The sequence below is a fragment of the Hyperolius riggenbachi genome, chromosome 12 (genome assembly GCF_040937935.1).
Source record: "Hyperolius riggenbachi isolate aHypRig1 chromosome 12, aHypRig1.pri, whole genome shotgun sequence".
NCBI classification, from domain to species: Eukaryota; Metazoa; Chordata; class Amphibia; order Anura; family Hyperoliidae; genus Hyperolius; species Hyperolius riggenbachi.
The window spans coordinates 13,269,784-13,292,081 of record NC_090657.1 but is presented as its reverse complement, the minus strand read 5'-3'; the positions used below and the strand labels follow the sequence as shown (position 1 = coordinate 13,292,081).

At 42.4% G+C, this 22,298-nt stretch overlaps 1 protein-coding gene across 6 annotated transcripts in view; it reads left to right on the top strand.

Moving 5' to 3' along the window:
• Window positions 1-22,298, top strand: part of RUNDC3A (RUN domain containing 3A) — a 183,380-nt gene that overhangs the window by 147,718 nt on the left and 13,364 nt on the right. For 4 of the 6 annotated variants that reach the window (XM_068263172.1, XM_068263168.1, XM_068263170.1 and 1 more), the window contains 2 exons: window positions 9,007-9,164; window positions 12,791-12,820. In XM_068263172.1, the coding sequence (XP_068119273.1) occupies window positions 9,007-9,164; window positions 12,791-12,820 (188 nt within the window). The remainder of the gene's footprint in view (window positions 1-9,006; window positions 9,165-12,790; window positions 12,821-22,298) is intronic. The other 2 variants (XM_068263173.1, XM_068263171.1) reach the window with 1 other exon arrangement.

Below are 22,298 nucleotides of genomic sequence, written 5' to 3'. Positions count from 1 at the left end.
ACCTGTGTCCTAGAGGAAGTAATGCAGGTACATTATTTATCTAGAATAATCACACAGATGCTGGGTTTTGTTGCTCTTTAGATGATCTTTAAGTTAGTCATAAACTGGTCATGGCAACCCCATTCCAGCAAGTAATAAAAGTAACGCAAAATATAGGATATCTTTTACACCAAACTATAACATTATATAGAAAGACAGGGATAAAACAGACCGAGAGCCAAATATAGTGTAGTATTTTAGAAAAATTGGGGATATGGTAAATTTAAAGGTTATACTCACAAGTCAGGGTTACCACATAGGCAACCACTGATGCAGCAGGTGGGGAGAATTGTAACCTGACCCCACTCAGGTCTAAAAAATCGCTCTCTATAGATCAGAAAAATGGGGATACACCCCTCCACCAAGGGTGGACTAAGATATGTGTTCTCCTTATTATATTGCCTGATGAAGCGGGATGTTTGCCCGTGAAACGCGTTGCATCACTATTGGAGAATTGTGTTAATAAATAGAATTATAAAATCTTACGGCTATATTAGCCTTGTCATTTGTACATTTGGGGGAGGTGAATCCACCCATTTCCCTCCTTTTAGACGGTTTTTAACTTATTTTATACTTTTTTGGCGCCTCTATTACTTCCGCTATCCAATATAACATGATATAGTTTGGTGTAAAAAATGTCCAGTATTCTTATTGTGTTGCCTCATTGGTCCATAAATCACAAACCAGCAAGTAAAGCTTATTGTATCCCTGCAGCTTTGCTTGGTCTATTGCATTGACACAATCATTTCATAGTGTGGCGGAATCCTACCCGTTCTTAGGGATGCTGGCTCTGCATATACCGGAATCATTCCCTTCTCAGTAACAGCTGGGAGCACAACGAGGCAGCTTTCACAATGAAATATGCAGAGCTTACTGAGCATGACATGGAAACAGTGACAGTTATGTCTGTGCTGGAACTCTGTAGGGAAGATTTAATAAATATGCTTTTCTTTTCCTGTGGTAGAAATACACTCACACTAAAATAAAGTGGACATTTCTTGACTGATAGTTGAGTGTATAGTGTATTTTTTTTATAAAAATAATAATGATCATAATCAGATGTGTGATTGTAATTGCTAGAAGTCAGGTCAGAGAGGGTGAAGATAAAACAGATCAGTGGCAGGAGTGCTAGATAGCCGGGGCTCCCTGTAACAATGCCTGTCACTGTTTTGGATAGACCTACAAGTCCACAATTAATAACATTTGTGAAACTATTTTTTTCTAATTTTCCAATCATTTATTTAAAGTGGACCCAAATTAAAAATACAAGATTTCAGAAATAAAATCAATTTTTTTAAATTATAATAATAAATAGCAGCCTTTTTTTCAGCTGCCTGATGACAAATATAAAATATTTTACATTTGTTGGAGGATCCCCTCCCTTCCTTTCATATTGCCGGGACAGAATCCGGCAGACTGGTGGAGGAGATAAAAAACAAAACACAGGCTGCTACTGATGATGTCACAGGGGAGGTGATCTCAGCTTGTGTGAGATTTCACATAGATGACGCCCCTGTGAGGGAGGGTAGCTGATGTCACAGGGGAGGTGATCTCAGCTTGTGTGAGATTTCACATAGACGACGCCCCTGTGAGGGAGGGTAACTGATGACAAACACACCCATGATCTAAAACCTCCTACTAAGCTCAGAAGTAATAGCTGCCACCTGTATAACCCTAGTTATGGAAAGAGAAGGGTGAAAAGCATGCACTGAAATGCTCATAGGCTTGAAGGAGTGTTTATTTATCTTTGTATGTGTCAGAGTGGTGCAACTAAATATTTTGAATAAAAAAAAAATGTTTGGTTTGGGTCCACTTTAAATGCAAATGTACTTGCTATGGGACCACATATTTTTTGTGTGTGTGTTACATCACCATGTCCATGCAGGAGCATAACAATAACCCACACAGCTCTAGCTGTCACAGGGGGAGGGCTGCAGGCTAAGGTGGCCCAGTCCTGTGGGAGAGTACAGAACAGTGGCAGCGCCATACATTACCTTTATCCAGGGTAGTGACAGGTCCTCACTCCTCTCCTCTTCTCTGTAGCCGCTGTACAGTTTCCCATTGGCTCAAGCCTCTGCATATCACATGACATGCAGGGGCGGGAGCCAATTGGAGATAGACTGTACAGCAGCTACAGAGAAGATGAGAGGAGTACCTGTCACTACGCTGGATAAAGGTAATGTATAAAGCTGCTGCTCTTGCGTGTGGGTCTCTGGGGGTTAGGGGGGGAGGGGGGGCGGACGTTTGCCCACGACATTAAAGTTACACTTGTGTCTGTGACCACTTACATGCCACCTGGGTGGGTATGTGATCTTCGTATATACAGTCCTGGCCAATAGTTTTTAGACTGTCAAAAATATTGGAAATTAGAAGAGTTGTTGCTTCAGTTTTTATAAAGTGCCAGGATCGTCTCCTAAAGAAGATTCAGCTGCGGGATTGGAGTGCAACCAGTGCAGAGGTTGCTCAGGAATGGCAGCAGGCTGGTGTGAGCGCATTAGTGAGGCGAAGAATTTTGGAAGATGGCCTGGTGTCAAGAAGGGCAGCAAAGAAGCCACTTCTCTTCCAAAAAAACATCAGGGACAGATTGATCTTCTGCAGAAAGTATGGTGACTGGACTGCTGAGGACTGTGACAAAGTCATATTCTCTGATGAAACCCCTTTCTGATTGTTTGGGGCATCTGGAAAAAGGCTTGTCAGGAGAAGAAAAGGTGAGTGCTACCATCAGTCCTGTGTCATGCCAACAGTAAAGCATCCTGAGACCATTCATGTGTGGGGTTGCTTCTCATCCAAGGGAGTGGGGCTCTCTCACAATTTTGGCAAAAACACAGCCATGAATAAAGAATGGTACCAAAACACCCTCCAACAGCAATTTCTTCCAACAATCCAACAACAATTTGGTGAAGAACAATGCATTTTCCAGCACGTGTCATAAGGCAAAAGTGATAACTAAGTGGCTCGGGGGACCAAAACGTTGAAATTTTGGGTCCATGGCCTGGAAACTCCCCAGATATTAATCCCATTGAGAACTTGTGGTCATTCCTCAAGAGGTGGGTGGACAAACCAAAAGCAACTAATTCTGAGAAACTCAAAGAAGTGATTATGAAAGAATGGGTTGCTATCAGTCAGGATTTGGCCCAGAAGTTGATTGAGAGCATGCCTAGTCGAATTGCAGAGGTCCTGAAAAAGAAGGGCAAATACTGCAAATACTGACTCTTTACATACATCTCATGTAATTGTCAATAAAAGCCTTTGAAACGTATGAAATGCTTATAATTTTATCACAGTACATCGCATAAACAACTGAAACAAAGATCTAAAAGCAATTTAACAGCAAACTTTGTGAAAACTAATATTTCTGACAGTCTCAAAACTTTTGGCCAGGACTGTAGGTAATCTTGTTTACACTGGTCCGTTGGATTGAAGATGAATATTTTTCCCACCTCGCTGTGGGCTCCGCTGTGGCTTGTGTTAATGTGCTGGTGGGTTTCTGATCAATACAGCGGCTGTTGGTAAAGCGCCCGGCACTGAGAGGAAATGCATCCTGTGAGATGTTGACAATCTAATGACTGTTCTCCTGTTACTGGAAGTGTCTCATTATGAGGCTGACTCCAGACTTTGCTCAATACAAGTGCTGCAGCAGATGAGGCGTTATTATTATTTAGTATTTATATAGCGCCGACATATTACGCAGCGCTGTACAGTGCATATATATATATTGTCTTGTCACTAACTGTCCCTCAAAGGAGCTCACAATCTAATCCCTACCATTGCCATATGTCTATATTATGTAGTGTAAGTACTGTAGTCTAGGGCCAATTTTTAGGGGGAGCCAATTAACTTATCTGTATGTTTTTGGAATGTGGGAGGAAACCGGAGTGCCCGGAGGAAACCCACGCAGACACGGAGAGAACATACAAACTCTTTGCAGATAGTGCCCTGGATGGGATTCGAACCAGGGACCCAGCACTGCAAGGCGAGAGAGCTAACCACTACGCCACCGTGCTGCCCACTATGCAATGTTATCTGTATAATAATAACATTATGCAATGTTAATATCTGTATAATAATAACATTATGCAATGTTATCTGTATCATCGCCATGATCGGAAGAAGCGGTGTTTGTCAATGATGCAGCAATAGGGGATGCAGAGGTTGTGACCACACCTGGGCCCTGTACCGGTGGGGCCCTTCTTCGACCGCTTTATTAGCTCGGTTTGTGCTAAACTGGTAATGGTCACCTCTATATGTGCTTTGGTTAGTTGTAACTATCAGGGCAGTTTCTAGGCTAAATTGCACCCAAGGCGGGGGTGTGAAGATTGCGCGCCCCCACCCCCATTGACTTGCAAACCCTTACTCTTTTGGGACAGTCATACAGCCACAGGTCACAAGTAGATCTGCCTACTTCCTAGTGACCAGCTGCTCATCCAGGAGGAAGCAGGGACCAGGAAAAAACACAGGCGAAGAGAGCCCCGGAAACCGCCTCCTCCATGGGCGTCGTGCACGGACAGCCTGCAGTACCGCTACAGGACATCAGGTGTCATCACGCGGGGGTGACAGCCTGCAGTACCGCTACAGGACATCAGGTGGCATCACGCGGTGGTGATAGCCTGCAGTGCCGCTACAGGACACCAGGTGTCATCACGCGGGGGTGATAGCCTGTAGTACCGCTACAGGAGATCAGGTGTCATCACGCGGTGGTGACAGCCTGCAGTACCGCTACAGGACATCAGGTGTAATCATGCGGTGGTGACAGCCTGCAGTACCACTACAGGACACCAGGTGTCATCACGCGGTGGTGACAGCCTGCAGTACCGCTACAGGACACCAGGTGTCATCACACGGTGGTGACAGCCTGCAGTACCGCTACAGGACATCAGGTGTCATCACACGGTGGTGACAGCCTGCAGTACCGCTACAGGACATCAGGTGTCATCATGCGGTAGTGACAGCCTGCAGTACCGCTACAGGACATCAGATGTCATCACACGGTGGTGACAGCCTGCAGTACCGCTACAGGACATCAGGTGTCATCATGCGGTGGTGACAGCCTGCAGTACCGCTACAGGACATCAGGTGTCATCACGCGGTGGTGACAGCCTGCAGTACCGCTACAGGACATCAGGTGTCATCACGCGGTAGTGACAGCCTGCAGTACCGCTACAGGACATCAGGTGTCATCACGCGGTGGTGACAGCCTGCAGTACCGCTACAGGACACCAGGTGTCATCACGTGGTGGTGACAGCCTGCAGTACCGCTACAGGACACCAGGTGTTATCACGCGGTGATGACGTGATGATGACTTGACATCTGACGCAGGCAGCCTAGGAGGAGTCAAGGAAGGTGATTGCACTGGTAATCTTCTTTCTTCTTCCATTTGGCTGCGCCGTGTGTCACCAGCTCCCTAGCGGTTATGTCCTTCTGCCTGCGCCCCATTCTTCTACTTGCCAGTCTGCTTCCAGGGTGGTCGCACTGCCCAAGAAACCGCCCTGGTAACTATTATTAGACTGTGCTCTCCAGCCTACACCTCTCTGACACTGCATTTGCCCTTGACAGCTCCTAAGTTGCGCTACTGGTGTCTGTAACTTTATTTTCCCCATCTTTTACTTGTGATCTGTAGTATGGTACACAGGCACCCAGCTGTAGGGATGGTCAATGAGAGGCAAATAATTCCAAGTTGATGCAAGGTTATGCACATTTATGCAGTTTGGAAAGGGAATTCCACCTCCGGTTAGGAACACACTAGGCAGAATCGCATATGCGTTTTCCAAGGCACATAGTGGAAAACGCATGTACGATTCTGCCTAGTGTGTTCCTACCCGCCATAGGATTTGATTGGTTTATTTTCAAGCCACAAACATTTGCATAATCCTGCATCACCTCAGAATTATTTGCATCTCATTGACCCAGCTGTTGTGTGGTTTCTTTTTTGGGGGATACAAAGGATTCCAGCACTTATAAACCCAGCATCACATATCGCAGGGATATCTAACCGGTCCTTTGAGGCCCGAGGTCCTCAAACATTTTTGACACAGCTCAACTTAAAGAGGAACTTCAACCTAAGCAAACATACTGTCATTAAGTTACATTAGTTATGTTAATTAAAATAGATAGGTAATATAATCTCTTACCCACCCTGTTTCAAAAGAACAGGCAAAGGTTTGTGATTTCATGAGGGCAGCCATCTTTTTCATGGGAGCAGCCATCTTTTTGGTTGAAAGGAGGTGTCGGGGAGCATGAGACACAGTTCCAACTGTCCTGTGTCCTGATCACCCCTCCCAGCTGCTAGGCAACGAGAACGACAATATCGGAAATCCCATCATGCTTTGCACAGTATCAGGGGAAAAATGCCTGGGCAGTTTTCTGTGATGGGGCGGAGCTTAGCTTCTAAGCAGCTAAAAATTAGGCTTGGATATGAAAAACATACTTCTGATGTTGTGAACCTGTTAAAGAAACTCCAAGTTTTTCAGTGCTGTTGAGTAGATTTTTAGTCTGGAAGTTCACTTTAATTGATGAGTCTGAATCAGGAAAGGTGCGGTCCGTCAGGTAGAACACATTCTTCTCTTTCTCAGTCCATCCTAAACACTGGCATGGATCTGGCCCTCCAGGCCTGGAGTTCCACACCTGTGACATATCGGTAGCTGAGATTTCTGAAAAATGAAAATGTTAGAAGACCCCCAACCAATACTCAACTTATGTGTCTAAAATGTTAGCTTCTTCCTCCTCTCCTCTAACTGAAAACTCCTTCTTTGCTGCTAATAATTCCCTTCCCTGAGATGGCTTCACTCTTTCAAATCATACCTAACCTTTCTCCCCACATTGCATTTACCCAACGTTGACTCCATGCTTTCACATGTGCAAATTTGGACAGAGGCGCCAGGCAGGTTAAAATGATCTAAAAACAACTAAAAAGGAGGAGTACAGGTGGACTTACCTCCTGAAATGATGGACAATCGAGATTGTTCAAATCGCAAATAACAATTTATTTTGGCACTCCGCAACGCGTTTCGCAGGTATAACCCGCTTCATCAGGCAAGGAGTGCAAGCTCAAAAAGGTCCAATAGTGGCAATGCGCCTCTGTTTTTTGAGCTTGCACTCCTTGCCTGATGAAGCGGGTTATACCTGCGAAACGCGTTGCGGAGTGCCAAAATAAATTGTTATTTGCGATTTGAACAATCTCGATTGTCCATCATTTCAGGAGGTAAGTCCACCTGTACTCCTCCTTTTTAGTTGTTTTTAGATCATTTTAACCTGCCTGGCGCCTCTGTCCAAATTTGCACAGTATATAGTCCACCTTGGGTGGAGGGGACTGTCCCCTTCTTTCTATCTACAGAGAGCGACTTCTTAAACCTGAGTGGGGTCAGGTTCTAATGCTCCCCACCTGCATTTCAAGTGGTTGCCTATGTGGTAACCCGTGTTTGTGAGTATATCCACATCTGTTAATTATTTCGCCAACAATTGTTAGACTTACTGCACTATATTGGGCTCTCGGTTTTTCTTTTTGTTTCAAGTGCATCCATGCTTTCACATAGTACTTACAGCTTTTGTACTGCAAGAGTATCTAAGATAAAATTGATGGAGCCTGCCAATTATGGTGTCCATACATCAGATGATGTATGGGCAGGTCGACCAAGAGACAGATCTCTCTCTGATCAGAGACAGATCTCTCTCCTGCCCATACACCACAGGATGATTCCCGATCAATATCTGCATGAAATCTCTTGGGAATCGGCCTTGTGACACCGCCCCCCAATGTAAAATGTGCCCGCCTGGTGCAGTATACTTTACCTGTCGGTGACCGCCGGCTCCGCCCACATACACCCACCCCACATGGTTGCCAGCGTGGGCGCATGTGAGGTCAGGAAACCCTCTCTACACAGGACAAGTCTAATACTTGCCATGAACTGTACTCTGCATAAACCAGACTTTAAAGAGGAACTGTCGCAAAAATCATACAAATAAATATGTTTTTTCCAGAGTAAAATGAGCCATAAATTACTTTTCTCCTATGTTGCTGACATTTACAGTAAGTAGTTGAAATCTGACATTACCAACGGTTTTGGGCTAGTCCATCTCTCCATAGGGGATTCTCAGCATGACATTTATTCTTTATAAAGACATTCCCTGAAAAAGATTTATACAAAGATGCTGGCCAGCCTCCCTGCTCACCGTACACTTTTTTTGGCAGTTGGATGGAGCAACTGCCATTCACTAAGTGCATTTTGAAAATAAAGCAATCCCCATGAGGAGATGGGCTAGTCCAAAACCTGCCAATTCTGTCAAATTTCTACTATCTACTGTAAGTGACAGCAACATAGGAGAAAAGTAATTCATGCCTCATTTTACTCTGGAATAAAATATACTTCTTAATTGTATTTCTTTACTTATACTTTAAATGTTAAGATTTTCGTGACAGAGCTCCTTTAAATTGCACAATATTCAGATTGCCTCTGTAGCCCAGCACACTTCTCACATGTGTGTTTCCCAGATCAGGGCTGCTTTCAGACTGACCTGCCTAGGCTCCTATTACACTTAATCAGTTGGTGTAAGTTAGTATGCGTTAGTGCGCGTTGGTACGCGGTTTTTCCATAGCAGTGGATTTCAGTTAAAACGTGTTAAGTGTGAACTGTGCTATAGGAAAACCTAGGCATTACTTTGAAAATCAGTTTTCTTCCAGTTATAACTGAGAGCAACTGATTAGGTGTAAAAGGGGCCTAACCCTTATATTCTCCACCTGACCACGCCTCCCAGAAGGAGAACGGAAAAACCTGGTGTGGGTTTCTTTTGCTCGCCTGCCTTCTCTCTGACGGAGGGTGCAAAATCCTGGAGTGGATTTAGCATGGCAATGCAGATCAAATGAATCTAGGACATATATTGTTAACACCATCTATTACTTCTGTCCCACTGTTTACAGATCTAGCTCCAGCAAATTCCTCTTGCCCTTAAAAGTATTGTCGGTGTCTTCTCAGGGATATCTAGAGGAGCTGGTCCGTCTGCGGGAGTCTCAGCTGAAGAATCTTGAAGCCGAGAACAAGAGACTGACTCAGAGACTCCAGGAGCATGGAGAACAGAGCCTGCAGGAGAAGCATCAACTGGAGGGAGTCATCCTAGAACTGCAGGAACAGCTGTGAGTAGGAGGAGTCCACTATGACATGCTGATGTATGCAAATGACATGTGATGGCCTAGCCAAATATCCCTCATAGGGTAAGTCTGCTCCAGCATAGACATCTAGGGAAATAGAAAAACTATTCCACCACTGGTCGCGGCCACTGCCACCGCTCACTATGTACAGGACTAGGGAGGCACATGTGATGACTGTCAATATCTCACCTAGAGATATGTATTACTCACAACAGGAACCAGGCACTCATCTGCCACCAAACTGATGACATGACATATTTACTTACCGTTCACCCTTGACCAAAGAAAACACTTCACTATCACAAGTCTCTGACCCCCTCTACTAGGGCGAGTAACTACATCCCTGCAAAATGGCACAACTCTGTGCAGGGGCGTAGCTACTACGTCCCTCCAGCCTGCCCCCCCCCCCCCCTCTCCTGCTCGCCCCCTCTGTGCTCGGTACCGCTGCTCATTACAGCCGATCGTTAGCCGCTAGATCAATGGATGGAAAAACAAATCCCATTCATTGATCTAAGTTCCCCTGTGAACGGTCGCAGCCGTCTATTCAGACGGCTCTGCCATTCATAAATCCTGTCTATGTAGTGCTTCCGTTTCTGTACTAATAGTACGGTAAGCTGAAGTCACCACTGAGGACATCTTGTGGCCAAATTGTAATATTACATCCCTCCCTTTTTTTTTTTTTCAGTTAATCATCCCTAGTTACTTTTTTTTTTTTTAATTAACCCCTGACCTCCCACACTCCCCTAAAGTTACCTCTTTTTATTTTTTTTTAAGAAAAAAAAATTACAAATTAAAAAAAAACCATAAATTGTTACCTTAGGGACTGAACTTTTTTAATATGTATACAAAAACTGTATACTACAATTACTTTATAAATTATGGGCTTGTAATTAGGGATAGACGCAAAACCGAAAAAATGCACCTTTAGTTCCAAATAAAATATTGGCCCCATGCATTGTACTAGGGAAAAATTGTAAACGTTGCAATAACCGATACAAATGGGCAAATAAAATGTGTGGTTTTCAATTACAGTAGCATGTTTTATTTTGAAACTATAATGGCTGAAAACGGAGAAATAATGAATTTTTTCAATTTTTTTTCCTATTATTCCCATTAAAACTGAGTTAGAATAAAATAATTCATTTTTTTTTTTTTGTATTTCAGAAAAGCTTTATTTAACATAAGGGTACAAAACATGATAGGAATTAAAATTACAGGAGTAGTCATGTAGATCCACAAAAAAGTACAATAAAGTTAAAGGATAGAGCTGGGTATCCCATAGTACAATAAAAAGGAGTACTTCAAGAAAGGTACCAAACAGAGGGTTACAGAAACTCACGGAAAAGTTACAGCGGCAGGTAGTAATGTACTGATTGAAGGCGGTCAAGATATGAGGACCAAGCTTCCCAGATTTTGTTCAATTTATCTAAATTATCAATAGAAGCATAAAAAAGTCGGTCAGAAAGTTTGATCATATTCATACAATCAGTCACCATAGTGAAAGAAAGATCCGAGGACTTCCATTTTAGACTAAAATAATTCTTAGCAAAAAGTACCCCCCAAAGAAAGCCTAATCAGTGGCGAAAAAAACAAGATTTAGATTGTTTCGTTGTGATAAGTAGTAATAAAGTTATAGGTGAATGAATGGAAGGAGCGCTGATGGGTGAAAATTGCTCTTGTTTTTTAAGAGGGAAACCCCTTCGAGGTGAAGTGGTTACAGTAACCTACAATTGGGATGGCCATGCCTAAGAGAACTCGCGGAAAAGCATATGATCAGTTTGATCAGCTGATAGATTTGTAAGGTTCAGATTTGCTGTGATGACTTTCTGGTTTAAAGCATGATCGTGACCAGCAAATCAAAGGCTTACAAATCTATCAGTGATCAAACTGATCACCTGCTTCTCCAGGAGTTATCCTAGGCATGACCATCCCTAATCTACAACCAATTCCCTGATCACAGGAACCAGACACAAACTACCAGCCTCTAAAGTATTACAAACACACCCAACCTCCAGAGGTGCAGGGCAAAACTTGTTCTAGGAAAAGGGTGTTAGTAAATTGAACTCTGAACCAGTGACCTGTGAGGAGGGTGTAGATCGGATGGTTTTACTCTGCCGTCCCTTCTCTGGCTACAAGCTGGTTGAAGTGTAACTTCAGACACTACGGAAGTTAAGGGATCAACATGACTAAAGATGGTGACTTCCATATTCCTTTGATATGTTATCATGCAAGTGGTTGAGAAACACCCTTGTCACCATGACCGTACAAGATCCATTACTTTAAAGAACAAGTGACACCCGTGCTAACCTAAAAATAAGAAACACATATAATAAGTAGATAAATACTAGTTCTACTTACATAACAGATGTATTGTGCTATCCACGTAATGATTCCTGTGAATTGTATAAAGGAAAAGCAGAGAATCCTATTCTAGACCGTTTCCATCTTGGTTACCTTTGACCTCCTGACATCATTTCCTCCCTCACTCTTTTATTCTCCTCTTGCTAATTGTGTATTTGTTACCGGCCCTCCTCCCAGAGTCTTCAGACACTCCCACTGAGCTCTATACTAGGAAGTGCACTGTCATATGTCATTAGAAGAAGGGGAAAATAAAGGGAAGAGGAGGAATATACTGTGTTATAGATAACCCTCCCCCCAGCATGCTACTGTTTGGCAATGGCAACTAAAGGGCCAGTGCTCCTAAGGTATGTGATAACTCCAAGCCATAACAACAGAGAAAGTTTTGAAAGTTTTGAATGCAGGATTAGCATCTTTATTACTTAATACACTAAGACCATTGGCTGTTGAAATTAGATTTTTATGGTGACAATCGCGCTTTAACTACTAGCCAACCATGTCACAACCAAGGGGCGTGACCGCAGCAGCAGCCCCAGGACCGGTTTAAAAAAACCAAACCTCCTGGGAGAGAGCATAGCCCACCAACAGAAAGCTCTGTTGGTGGGCAGAAAAAGGGGGGGGGATATCACTTGTGTGCTGAGTTATGCGGCCCTGCAGCTTGGCCTTAATGCTGCTGTGGCCTATTTTGTAAAAAATGGCCTTGTCACTGAGGGGGGGGGGGGGGGGGGGGTCGGAGGGGGTTTAAGCCCGTGGTCCTTAAGTAGTTAAACAGCTTTTCTAAAGTCCAGTAGCAAATGCCCTTTATTTAAAACCCAAGCAGGTTCAACAAACGTTTGTATTAACTCAGCTGCACAATATAACAAATAGAGGGAATGCGCATGGAATGGTGTTTGCATTTTTTTCTGTGCATACAAGAGCTCAAATCACATGTAATGTGAACTCCCTTCCCCCATTTATTAACAATGGGTGTGGGGCGGATCACATTTTTTGGGGGGGGAATACAGAAAAACATGCGCAAACTTAGGGAAGTGCAGACCCTGCCTTACTGCTAAAACCTTACCTACCTGAGCCCATTAATGACTGTGTATATTAATGTCTATTCTCAAACCTACAACGTTGCTACAGAGTGATTATATGGTTATAACAAGTATGTGAAAAATAATGGTTTTCATATATTTTATGCTGATTTTTTTTTTTTAAATGAGGAAATTCAAAATATTACAAATGAATATTTCTTTTTTTTGTCTCTTTAGCTCCACCTGCTGGTTTGACAGGCACATTTTGTAAGTAGAAACCCTTCTTCATTACTCTGTTAGTGGCTTGTTATCCTATCAGTGAGGGCCCTTTTCCACAAGTAGTTGATAGGCAGTTGAAAGACTGTCGAGCTCTCACAACTGCTTGCTGTTGCCTGGCAACTGCTCGCTGCTACTTGGTAACTTCCACATGTGGCTGAACTATGCGCTCAGCGAGCAAACGGCCCTCGGAGCCCTTTGCCACAGGCTGCTGAAGTGCGCCTCAATCAAGTCCTATAATGACCCACTGATAAGGATAGGGGTGCAGTCATGATTAACTTCTATTATTCACTAGCGGGGCGTATCTCATCTTTGCTACACATATATTGATTGAGATTCTAACTATTCCAGCTTCCTGAAAATTTTATGCAGCGTGGAATTGGACCAATCAAACGCACTTGCTGCCAATCTAGATCGACCCGATTCCAAGCTGCGTGTAATTTGCATGACATTTGCTTGCAACCCAAATTATAAGCCTCTTATTGAACATCTCTAATCTCTACCACACAGTAACACAAGAATCTTTTCTTCTACATGCAAAACTTGCCAGTCAAACCAGCTGGAGGAACCGCGAACAAATATGAAACATTTACTTGTAATATTTCATATTTACCCGATAAAATTTTGCAGTAAACAAGAATAAGAAAAATAATAAGAGTAAACCACCAAGCATTTTCCCTGATGCATTCTCCCTAATTTTTAGATGTCTTCATTAAAAATAAAGAGGCTGTTTGATATTAGTCAATTGTGTAATCACAAGGCCCAATAATGACCAATCGTATCTCATTGCCACACCGGCTTATTTGCAAAAAGCTTCCAAATCCCTTCAAGTAAAATTTGAATTTGTCCAATTCTTTAAAGGGGCACTATGGCGAAAAACTGTCAAATTTGTGCAAATATATACAATATATACAAATAAGAAGTATGTTTCTTCCAGAGTAAAATGAGCCATAAATTACTTTTCTCCTATGTGGCTGTCACTTACAGTAGGTAGTAGAAATTTGACATAAGCGACAGGTTTTGGACTAGTCCATCTCTTCATAGGGGATTCTCAGGGATTTATTTATTTACAAAAGCACTTAGTGAATGGTCTGTCCAACTGCCAAAAAACTGCGTAGTGAGCAGGGAAGTTGGCCACCATCATTCTTTAAATCTTTTTTTAGGGAATATCTTTATAAAGAATAAAAGCCTTGCTGAGAATCCCCTATGGAGAGATGGACTAGTCCAAAACCATTCACTTCTGTCAGATTTCTACTACCTACTGTAAGTGACAGCAACATAGGAGAAAAGTAATTTATGGCTCATTTTACTCTGGAAGAAACATACTTCTTATTTGTCTATGTTTGCACCTATTTTAAATTTTACAATTTTTCGCCATAATGCCCCTATAATGACAAATGTTCATAGTTTGTATTTTAACTTATTAGCAGCTTCAAACAAAATGTTTCATTTGAAAGCCGCATGTGCGGAGGAAGCCTCTGTTGGCATATCTCATTTGGTTGCCTCCTAGTGCAGTCAAACACACAGGTGACAGGGAGCGGTTATAGTTACCTGTTCCGAGCGACTTCTTCTCTTCCACCACTGGCAGCTCTGAATTTCCGACAGGTCTTCTGGGTCCCAATCACATGATATGACGTGACTGAAATCCAGGAGACCATGTCAGTGTTACAGCGACACCCGGAGGTGGAAGAGATGAAAGAGACTCTGCTATCACAGGGTGGTGGTAGCCTGTAACTCTGACATGTCCTCCATTCACTAAGCTTTATCAAACACTTTATCGAACGTTAGATAATTGACCTCATGGGTAAAATCTAATTTTGAATTCACTAAGTTGTTATAGATTTATCTAATGTTTTATCGATAAAAGGTTCAATAAATCTATAACACCTTAGTGAATTCAAAATTAGATTTTACCCATGAGGTCAATTATCAAACGTTCGATAAAGTGTTTGATAAAGCTTAGTGAATTGGGGCCCATATGGTCTCCTGGATCCCAATCCCGTCATATCATGTGATCGGAATCGAGAAGACATGCCAGGATTACATCCCCGCCGCGGTGGAGGAAGAAGCCAGTCCAACCATTGGGACAGGTATTTATGAGCGCTTTCTGCCGCCACCCCTACCCTGCTGAGTCTGCCAGACTGGGGAAGACACGCTTTGTCCCTGCAGCCAAATAAAGTTTATTTGGCTGCTAAAGGGTTGAAGGTCCAATAATTCCAATAACTTGCTCCATTTGCATTGTAATCTTTAGGACTTCATTTGTGTTGCCTTATTCGCGTTAATGGCAGAGACCCCAAATGTGGTATTGTCACCAAACTTCCTGTGGAGGGTGGGGGCACCTGGGAAACTTGTCCAAGTCGAAAAACCTTTTTAAAAGGAAAACATATTTTGCAGGATGTCAGTTTTTGCCTTTTTTTAATGTATGCCTTCTAGCATCATTTAGGGCAGGGGATTTGGGGTGTTTCATTACAGCTTTCTGCCGCGGGGATGCAGCGTTTTAGCTATGGTGATAGTGCAGAAGATAAATGTTAAATAAAAAGAGCAATTTTATAAGGCTTCAGACTCTCTGAATACCAGTTTGCCTGGCTATCCTTCGGATCTCTTTGGCTGCTATAGTGTCTGAATCACACCCGAAACAAGCATTCAGGTAATCCAGTCAGACTTCAGCCAGAGCACCTGATCTGCGTGCTTGTTCAGGGTCTATGGCTAAAAGTATTAGAGGCAGAGGATCAGTAGGATAGCCAGGCAATATGCATTGTTTAACCACTTAAGGACCGAGGTGATAGAGATCTACGCCCTGTTTTGATGGGCTCCTGGCTGGCAGGGCGTAGATCTCTATCACCGGCGCCGCCGCTCCCCGCCGCGATCGCGCGCACCGAACCGGCTGCACTTAGCTGTCTTATGACAGCTAAGGCTTCCGGGTATCGGCAGGAGCCGTCGCTGATTGGCTCCCTGCCGTGTGATCGCTGTGAGCCAATCACAGCGATCACCCTCCGAAAGGCAACATAGTTGCCGTTCCGCCTCCCTCTCCGCCTCCCTCTCCCTGTCACTGTGGATCTTGTGTGACAGGGAGAGACGCACAGCCTGCAGCCGTGACAGGCTGTGCGATTTTAGTGTAAAAAAATCCAGATCTCCCCCCCATGTATCCCTTGATCCCCTCCCAACCACCTATATATAGATATATAGATATATATATATATATATATATATATATATATATATATAGATCTATATATATATATATATATATATAGATCTATATATATATATATATATATATATATATATATATATATATATATATATATATATATATATATATATAGATCTATATATATATATAGATCTATATCTATATATATCTATATATATATATATATATATATATATATATATATATGTATATATATATATCTATATATATCAGTGTTCTCCCCAGAATTTTTTTCCAGCCGGGTGGCATGAAATAGTAGCCGGGTGGCAGGAAAAAGTAGGCGGGTGGGTCAAGATGAAAATGCAGGGCAACTCTGCTTACAACATAGGAGGAGGGGAGGAGGTGAGCCGATGACAGCCGGGTGGTCACCAAATCTAGCCGGGTGGAGCACCCGGCTAAAAGAGCCTGGGGAGAACACTGTATATATATATCTATATATATATATATATCTATATATATCTATATATATATCTATCTATCTATATATATATATATATATATATATATATATATATATATATATAGATCTATATATATATAGATCTATATAGATCTATCTATCTATCTCTATATATATATATATATATATATATATATATATATATATATAGATCTATCTATATATATATATATATATATATATATATATATATATATATATATAGATCTATCTATCTATCTATCTATCTATCTATCTATCTATATATATATATATAGATCCATATATATATATAGGCGGCGGCAAAGTGGAGCCCGCAACGACCGCAATACGCCGATCGGCGGCGGCTCGTTGCGGACTAGCTGGCCGGGGATTGCACGCTGGATGTGCCCACCCGCGACGTCAACCCTCCAGCCAATTAGCAGCGGCGGCGGGATCTTAACCCCCGATCTGCCGCATGTAAAGCGGATAATACGCTTTGTAATGTATACAAAGCGTATTATACAGGCTGCCTCCTGCCCTGGTGGTCCCAGTGATTGAGGGACCACCAGGGCAGGTTGCAGCCCTCCTAGTAAGTACCCAAGCACACTGATCCTGCCCCCTGATCGCCCACTGCACCCATCAGACCCCCCCTGCCCACCCCTCAGACACCTGTTTGCACCCAATCACCCCCCTAATCACCCATTAATCACTCCCTGTCACTATCTCAACACTATTTTTTAGATTAGGTCCTAAACTGCCCCCTGGGGGCTCCTGAACACCCCCCCCCCCCCCCACACCCTCAGATCCTCCCTAGACCCTCCCCCCTGTGTACTGTATACATCTATTCTTCCCTATAATCACCCACTGATCACTTGTCAATCACCCATCAATCACCACCTGTCACTGCCACCCATCAGATCAGACCCTAACCTGCCTTTTGTGGGCACCTGATCACCCACCTACACCGTCAGATTGCGAACAGACCCACCCTCAGATCACCTCCGAAAGTGCATTGTTTACATCTGTTCTCCCCTCTAATCATCCACTGATCACCCATCAATCACCCCGTCACCAACTGTCACTGCTACCCATCAGATCAGACACTAATCTGCCCCTTTGCGGGCACCCAATCACCCGCCCACACCCTCAATTAGCCCCCCAGACCCCCTCTGATCAACTCTCCAGTGCATTGCTTGCATATATTCTCCTCTGTAATCACCTACTGATCACCTATCAACCACCCCGCCACCCCCTGTCACTGCTACCCATCAGATCAGGCCCTAATATGCCCCCTGCGGGCTTCTGATCACCCGGCCAAACCCTCACCCGCCCCACCGCAGTGACAGAAATTTTTTTTCTGATCACTGCTGGTACGACTTAATTGCCATGTCCAGGTCACGATTTGAGAACATTCCTGCACTTCAGTGCCAATACAACCTGTCATCTAAGAAGCCACCCTGCTTATGACCAGTTCCACAAAATTCGGCCCCTCATAGACCACCTGTCATCAAAATTTGCAGATGCTTATACCCCTGAACAGTCATTTTGAGGCATTAGGTTTCCAGACTACTCCTCGTGGTTTTGGGCCCCTAAAATGCCAGGGCAGTATAGGAACCCCACAAGTGACCCCATTTTAGAAAGAAGACACCCCAAGGTATTCCGTTAGGTGTATGACGAGTTCATAGAAGATTTTATTTTTTGTCAAAAGTTAGCGGAAATTGATTTGTATTGTTTTTTTTCACAAAGTGTCATTTTCCACTAACTTGTGACAAAAAATAAAATCTTCTATGAACTCACCATACACCTAACGGAATACCTTGGGGTGTCTTCTTTCTAAAATGGGGTCACTTGTGGGGTTTCTATACTGCCCTGGCATTTTAGGGGCCCTAAACCGTAAGGAGTAGTCTAGAAACCAAATGCCTCAAAATGACCTGTGAATAGGACGTTGGGCCCCTTAGCGCACCTAGGCTGCAAAAAAAGTGTCACACATGTGATATCGCCGTACTCAGGCGAAGTAGTATAATGTGTTTTGGGGTGTATTTTTACACATACCCATGCTGGGTGGGAGAAATATCTCTGTAAAGGGACAATTGTGTGTAAAAAAAATCAAAACATTTTAATTTACAGAGATATTTCTCCCACCCAGCATGGGTATGTGTAAAAATACACCCCAAAACACATTATAGTACTTCTCCTGAGTACGGTGATACCACATGTGTGACACTTTTTTGCAACCTAGGTGCGCTAAGAGGCCCAACGTCCTATGAGTACCTTTAGAATTTCACAGGTCATTTTGAGGCATTTGGTTTCTAGACTACTCCTCACGGTTTAGGGCCCCTAAAATGCCAGGGCATTATAGGAACCCCACAAGTGACCCCATTTTAGAAAGAAGACACCCCAAGGTATTCAATTAGGTGTATGGGGAATTCATAGAAGATTTTATTTTTTGTCACAAGTTAGTGGAAAATGACACTTTGTGAAAAAAACAATAAAAATCAATTTCCGCTAACTTGTGAAAAAAAATGAAATCTTCTATGAACTCCCCATACTACTAACGGAATACCTTGGGGTGTCTTCTTTCTAAAATGGGGTCATTTGTGGGGTTCCTATACTGTCCTGGCATTTTAGGGGCCCTAAACCGTGAGGAGTAGTCTAGAAAATAAATGCCTTAAAATGGCCTGTGAAAATCCTAAAGGTACTCATAGGATTTTGGGCCCCTTAGCGCAGTTAGGGTGCAAAAAAGTGCCACACATGTGGTATCGCCGTACTCAGGAGAAGTAGTATAATGTGTTTTGGGGTATATTTTTACACATACCCATGCTGAGTGGGAGAAATATCTCTGTAAATGGACAATTGTGTGTAAAAAAATCAAAAGAAATCTCATTTACAGAGATATTTCTCCCACCCAGCATGGGTATGTGTAAAAATACACCCCAAAACACATTATACTACTTCTTCTGAGTACGGCGATACCACATGTGTGACATTTCTTTTGCAGCCTAGGTGCGCTAAGGGGCCCAAAGTCCTATGAGCACCTTTAGGCTTTACAGGGGTGCTTACAATTTAGCACCCCCCAAAATGCCAGGACAGTAAACACACCCCACAAATGACCCCATTTTGGAAACTAGACACTTCAAGGTATTCAGAGAGGGGCATGGTGAGTCCGTGGCAGATTTCATTTTTTATTGTCACCAGTTAGCAGAAATGGAAACTTTTTTTAATTTATTTTTTTTGTCACAAAGTGTCATTTTCCGCTAACTTGTGACAAAAGATAAAATCTTCTATGAACTCACCATGCCTCTTAGTGAATACTTTGGGGTGTCTTCTTTCCAAAATGGGGTCATTTGGGGGGTATTTATACTATCCTGGAATTCTAGCACCTCATGAAACCTGACAGGTGCTCAGAAATGAGAAAGATGCTTCAAAATGGGAAAATTCAATTTTTGCACCATAGTTTGTAAACGCTATAACTTTTACCCAAACCAATAAATATACACTGAATGGGTTTTTTTTAATCAAAAACATGTTTGTCCACATTTTTCGCGCTGCATGTATACAGAAATTTTACTTTATTTGAAAAATGTCAGCACAGAAAGTTAAAAAAATCATTTTTTTTGCCAAAATTCATGTCTTTTTTGATGAATATAATAAAAAGTAAAAATTGCTGCAGCAATCAAATAGCACCAAAAGAAAGCTGTATTAGTGACAAGAAAAGGAGGTAAAATTCATTTAGATGGTAGCTTGTATGACTGAGCAATAAACCATTAAAGCTGCAGTGGTCTGAATGGAAAAAAGGCTCTGGTCCTTAAGGGGTGAAAAGACTGCGGTCCTTAAGTGGTTAAAAGAAAATACATTTAAGAAAGAAAAAAACTTTAGGTTTCCTTTAAACAATGACCTGTTTTTTCACTTTCACTAATCAAGAGAAAAAAAAATTCTCCCTACATTTCTTACAAAAGCCACATGCTTGTTTCAGGTGTGGATTCAGACACTACGGATGACAAACGCATCAGCAGGACAGCCAGGCAATGTGCATTCTTTAAAAGTCAATTCAACTGTTGGATTGACTTCTTATCAGTCTTATCAGCTCTTTTAACATTAGCAACATACTTTTTTTAGGTGTTTCAACTCATTTCACAACAAAAGTTGTGAAAGCATAAAAGCGTGTGTATAGTTCCCTGCCAACAAAGCTGGACGCATCCGAAGTGCAGATAATGTTATCTTGTATTTAATTGTATCAAGTGAGGAATGTAAATAAACACTTCTCTGACACTGCAGGCTCTGCTGAACAAAGTCAGACAATCAGAAAGCATTTCTGCTTATGTTAGAACATGAATAAAGCAGTTAATAAAATACAAAGTGTACTTTTGGAACGTATCATTTCTAAATGAATAATAATACTTATGCACAAAAGTAAATATACTTTTAATAAAAAGTAGGAAAACATGTTTTTATTGAATATTATGTTTGGGTTTTATACCGCTTTAAGGCACAAATTGTGACCATTCAGTTACCTTATGGCGCCTGTTGTAATGTAGCTGTGCTTTTTAATGCATGTTTTCCCACTTACAGGCTTCCCTTAAAGTCATGCACCATTAAGGCTTGTCATATGATGCATCCACCAAGCCTTGGCCATATCATACATAGTCATGTTCGGCCAAGACTTGACACTGACACATGTCCACGTTCCACCAAGGCTTGATCATAGGAGGCTTGTAGCCAGAGTTTATAAAGGCCTTGCAGCAGAGTATACATATCCAGAGCCAGTTCAAAAAATGATCAGCTAGCTTTAATTTTCCATAACAAATGAGACACAACATGTAACACTAAGCTAGGGTTGTCCAGCTCCCCACCTTTGAGGGCTGCATCTGAGCTAGCAATTCAGCACAGATGATGCTGTTTACCATGATCACGTTAGATCTATCAGAGCTAGATTATTTGTGAGGGGAGTGAAGCTTGTGGGGACTGGCTTTGGGCAACCATCTTTTACGCTGGGAATACCTGGGTCGATTCTGGTCCTCGATTCTGAGCCTGATCGTTTTGCCCGATCAATTCTCTTATATTCCACTCGTTTTTCTTATCTTTTTTTCAATTAACTTCAATGCAGAATCGTGCGGGGAAACGATCGGGCGGGAGATCGGACATGTCGGAAATTATCTATCGAGCCATCTTAATGGCTCAGAATCGAGCCGTGTATTCCCAGCATTAAAGAGGAACTTTAGCGAAAAGGGGAAATAATGAATCAATACATTGCAAAGTGAGAAGTTACAAAAAAGAAGAGAGATCAAGAAATGATGGATATTTGCCATGTCATTTCTTCATATTGTTTGATCCACAATCAGCCTGCAAGTCATCATCTTTACTACTGGCAGACATGAAAAGAAAAAACAAGACAGCGCCAACTGCCATTATCTATATAACACATTCCCTAACAATGCGATAGGCTAAAAGGTTGTTTTTTCTATAGATCTACATATTAACAGAGGGAGCTACTGGTGGCTTGGCAGCTGGAAACAGCTGTTATTTCCCACAATGCAACAGGTTTACAGAGAGGAAACTGTCAGGACCTAGGTCCTCACATAATGCTTACCACAATATCAGCCGCACAGACCCCCCTGATGATCTATTTGAGAAAAGCTAAAGTTTTCTCGTGGGAAAGGGGTTATCAGCTACTGGTTGTGATGAAGTTCAATCCTTTGTTAAAGTTACTTGAAAAGGTTAAAGTTCCTCTTCAAGTTATGAACCCGGGCTATTAAAAGTCCATAGCACAATTAAATGGTCTCCGTGTCTGATCATAACCAGGAGCACACACTAAACGCAATGCATATGACCACTGG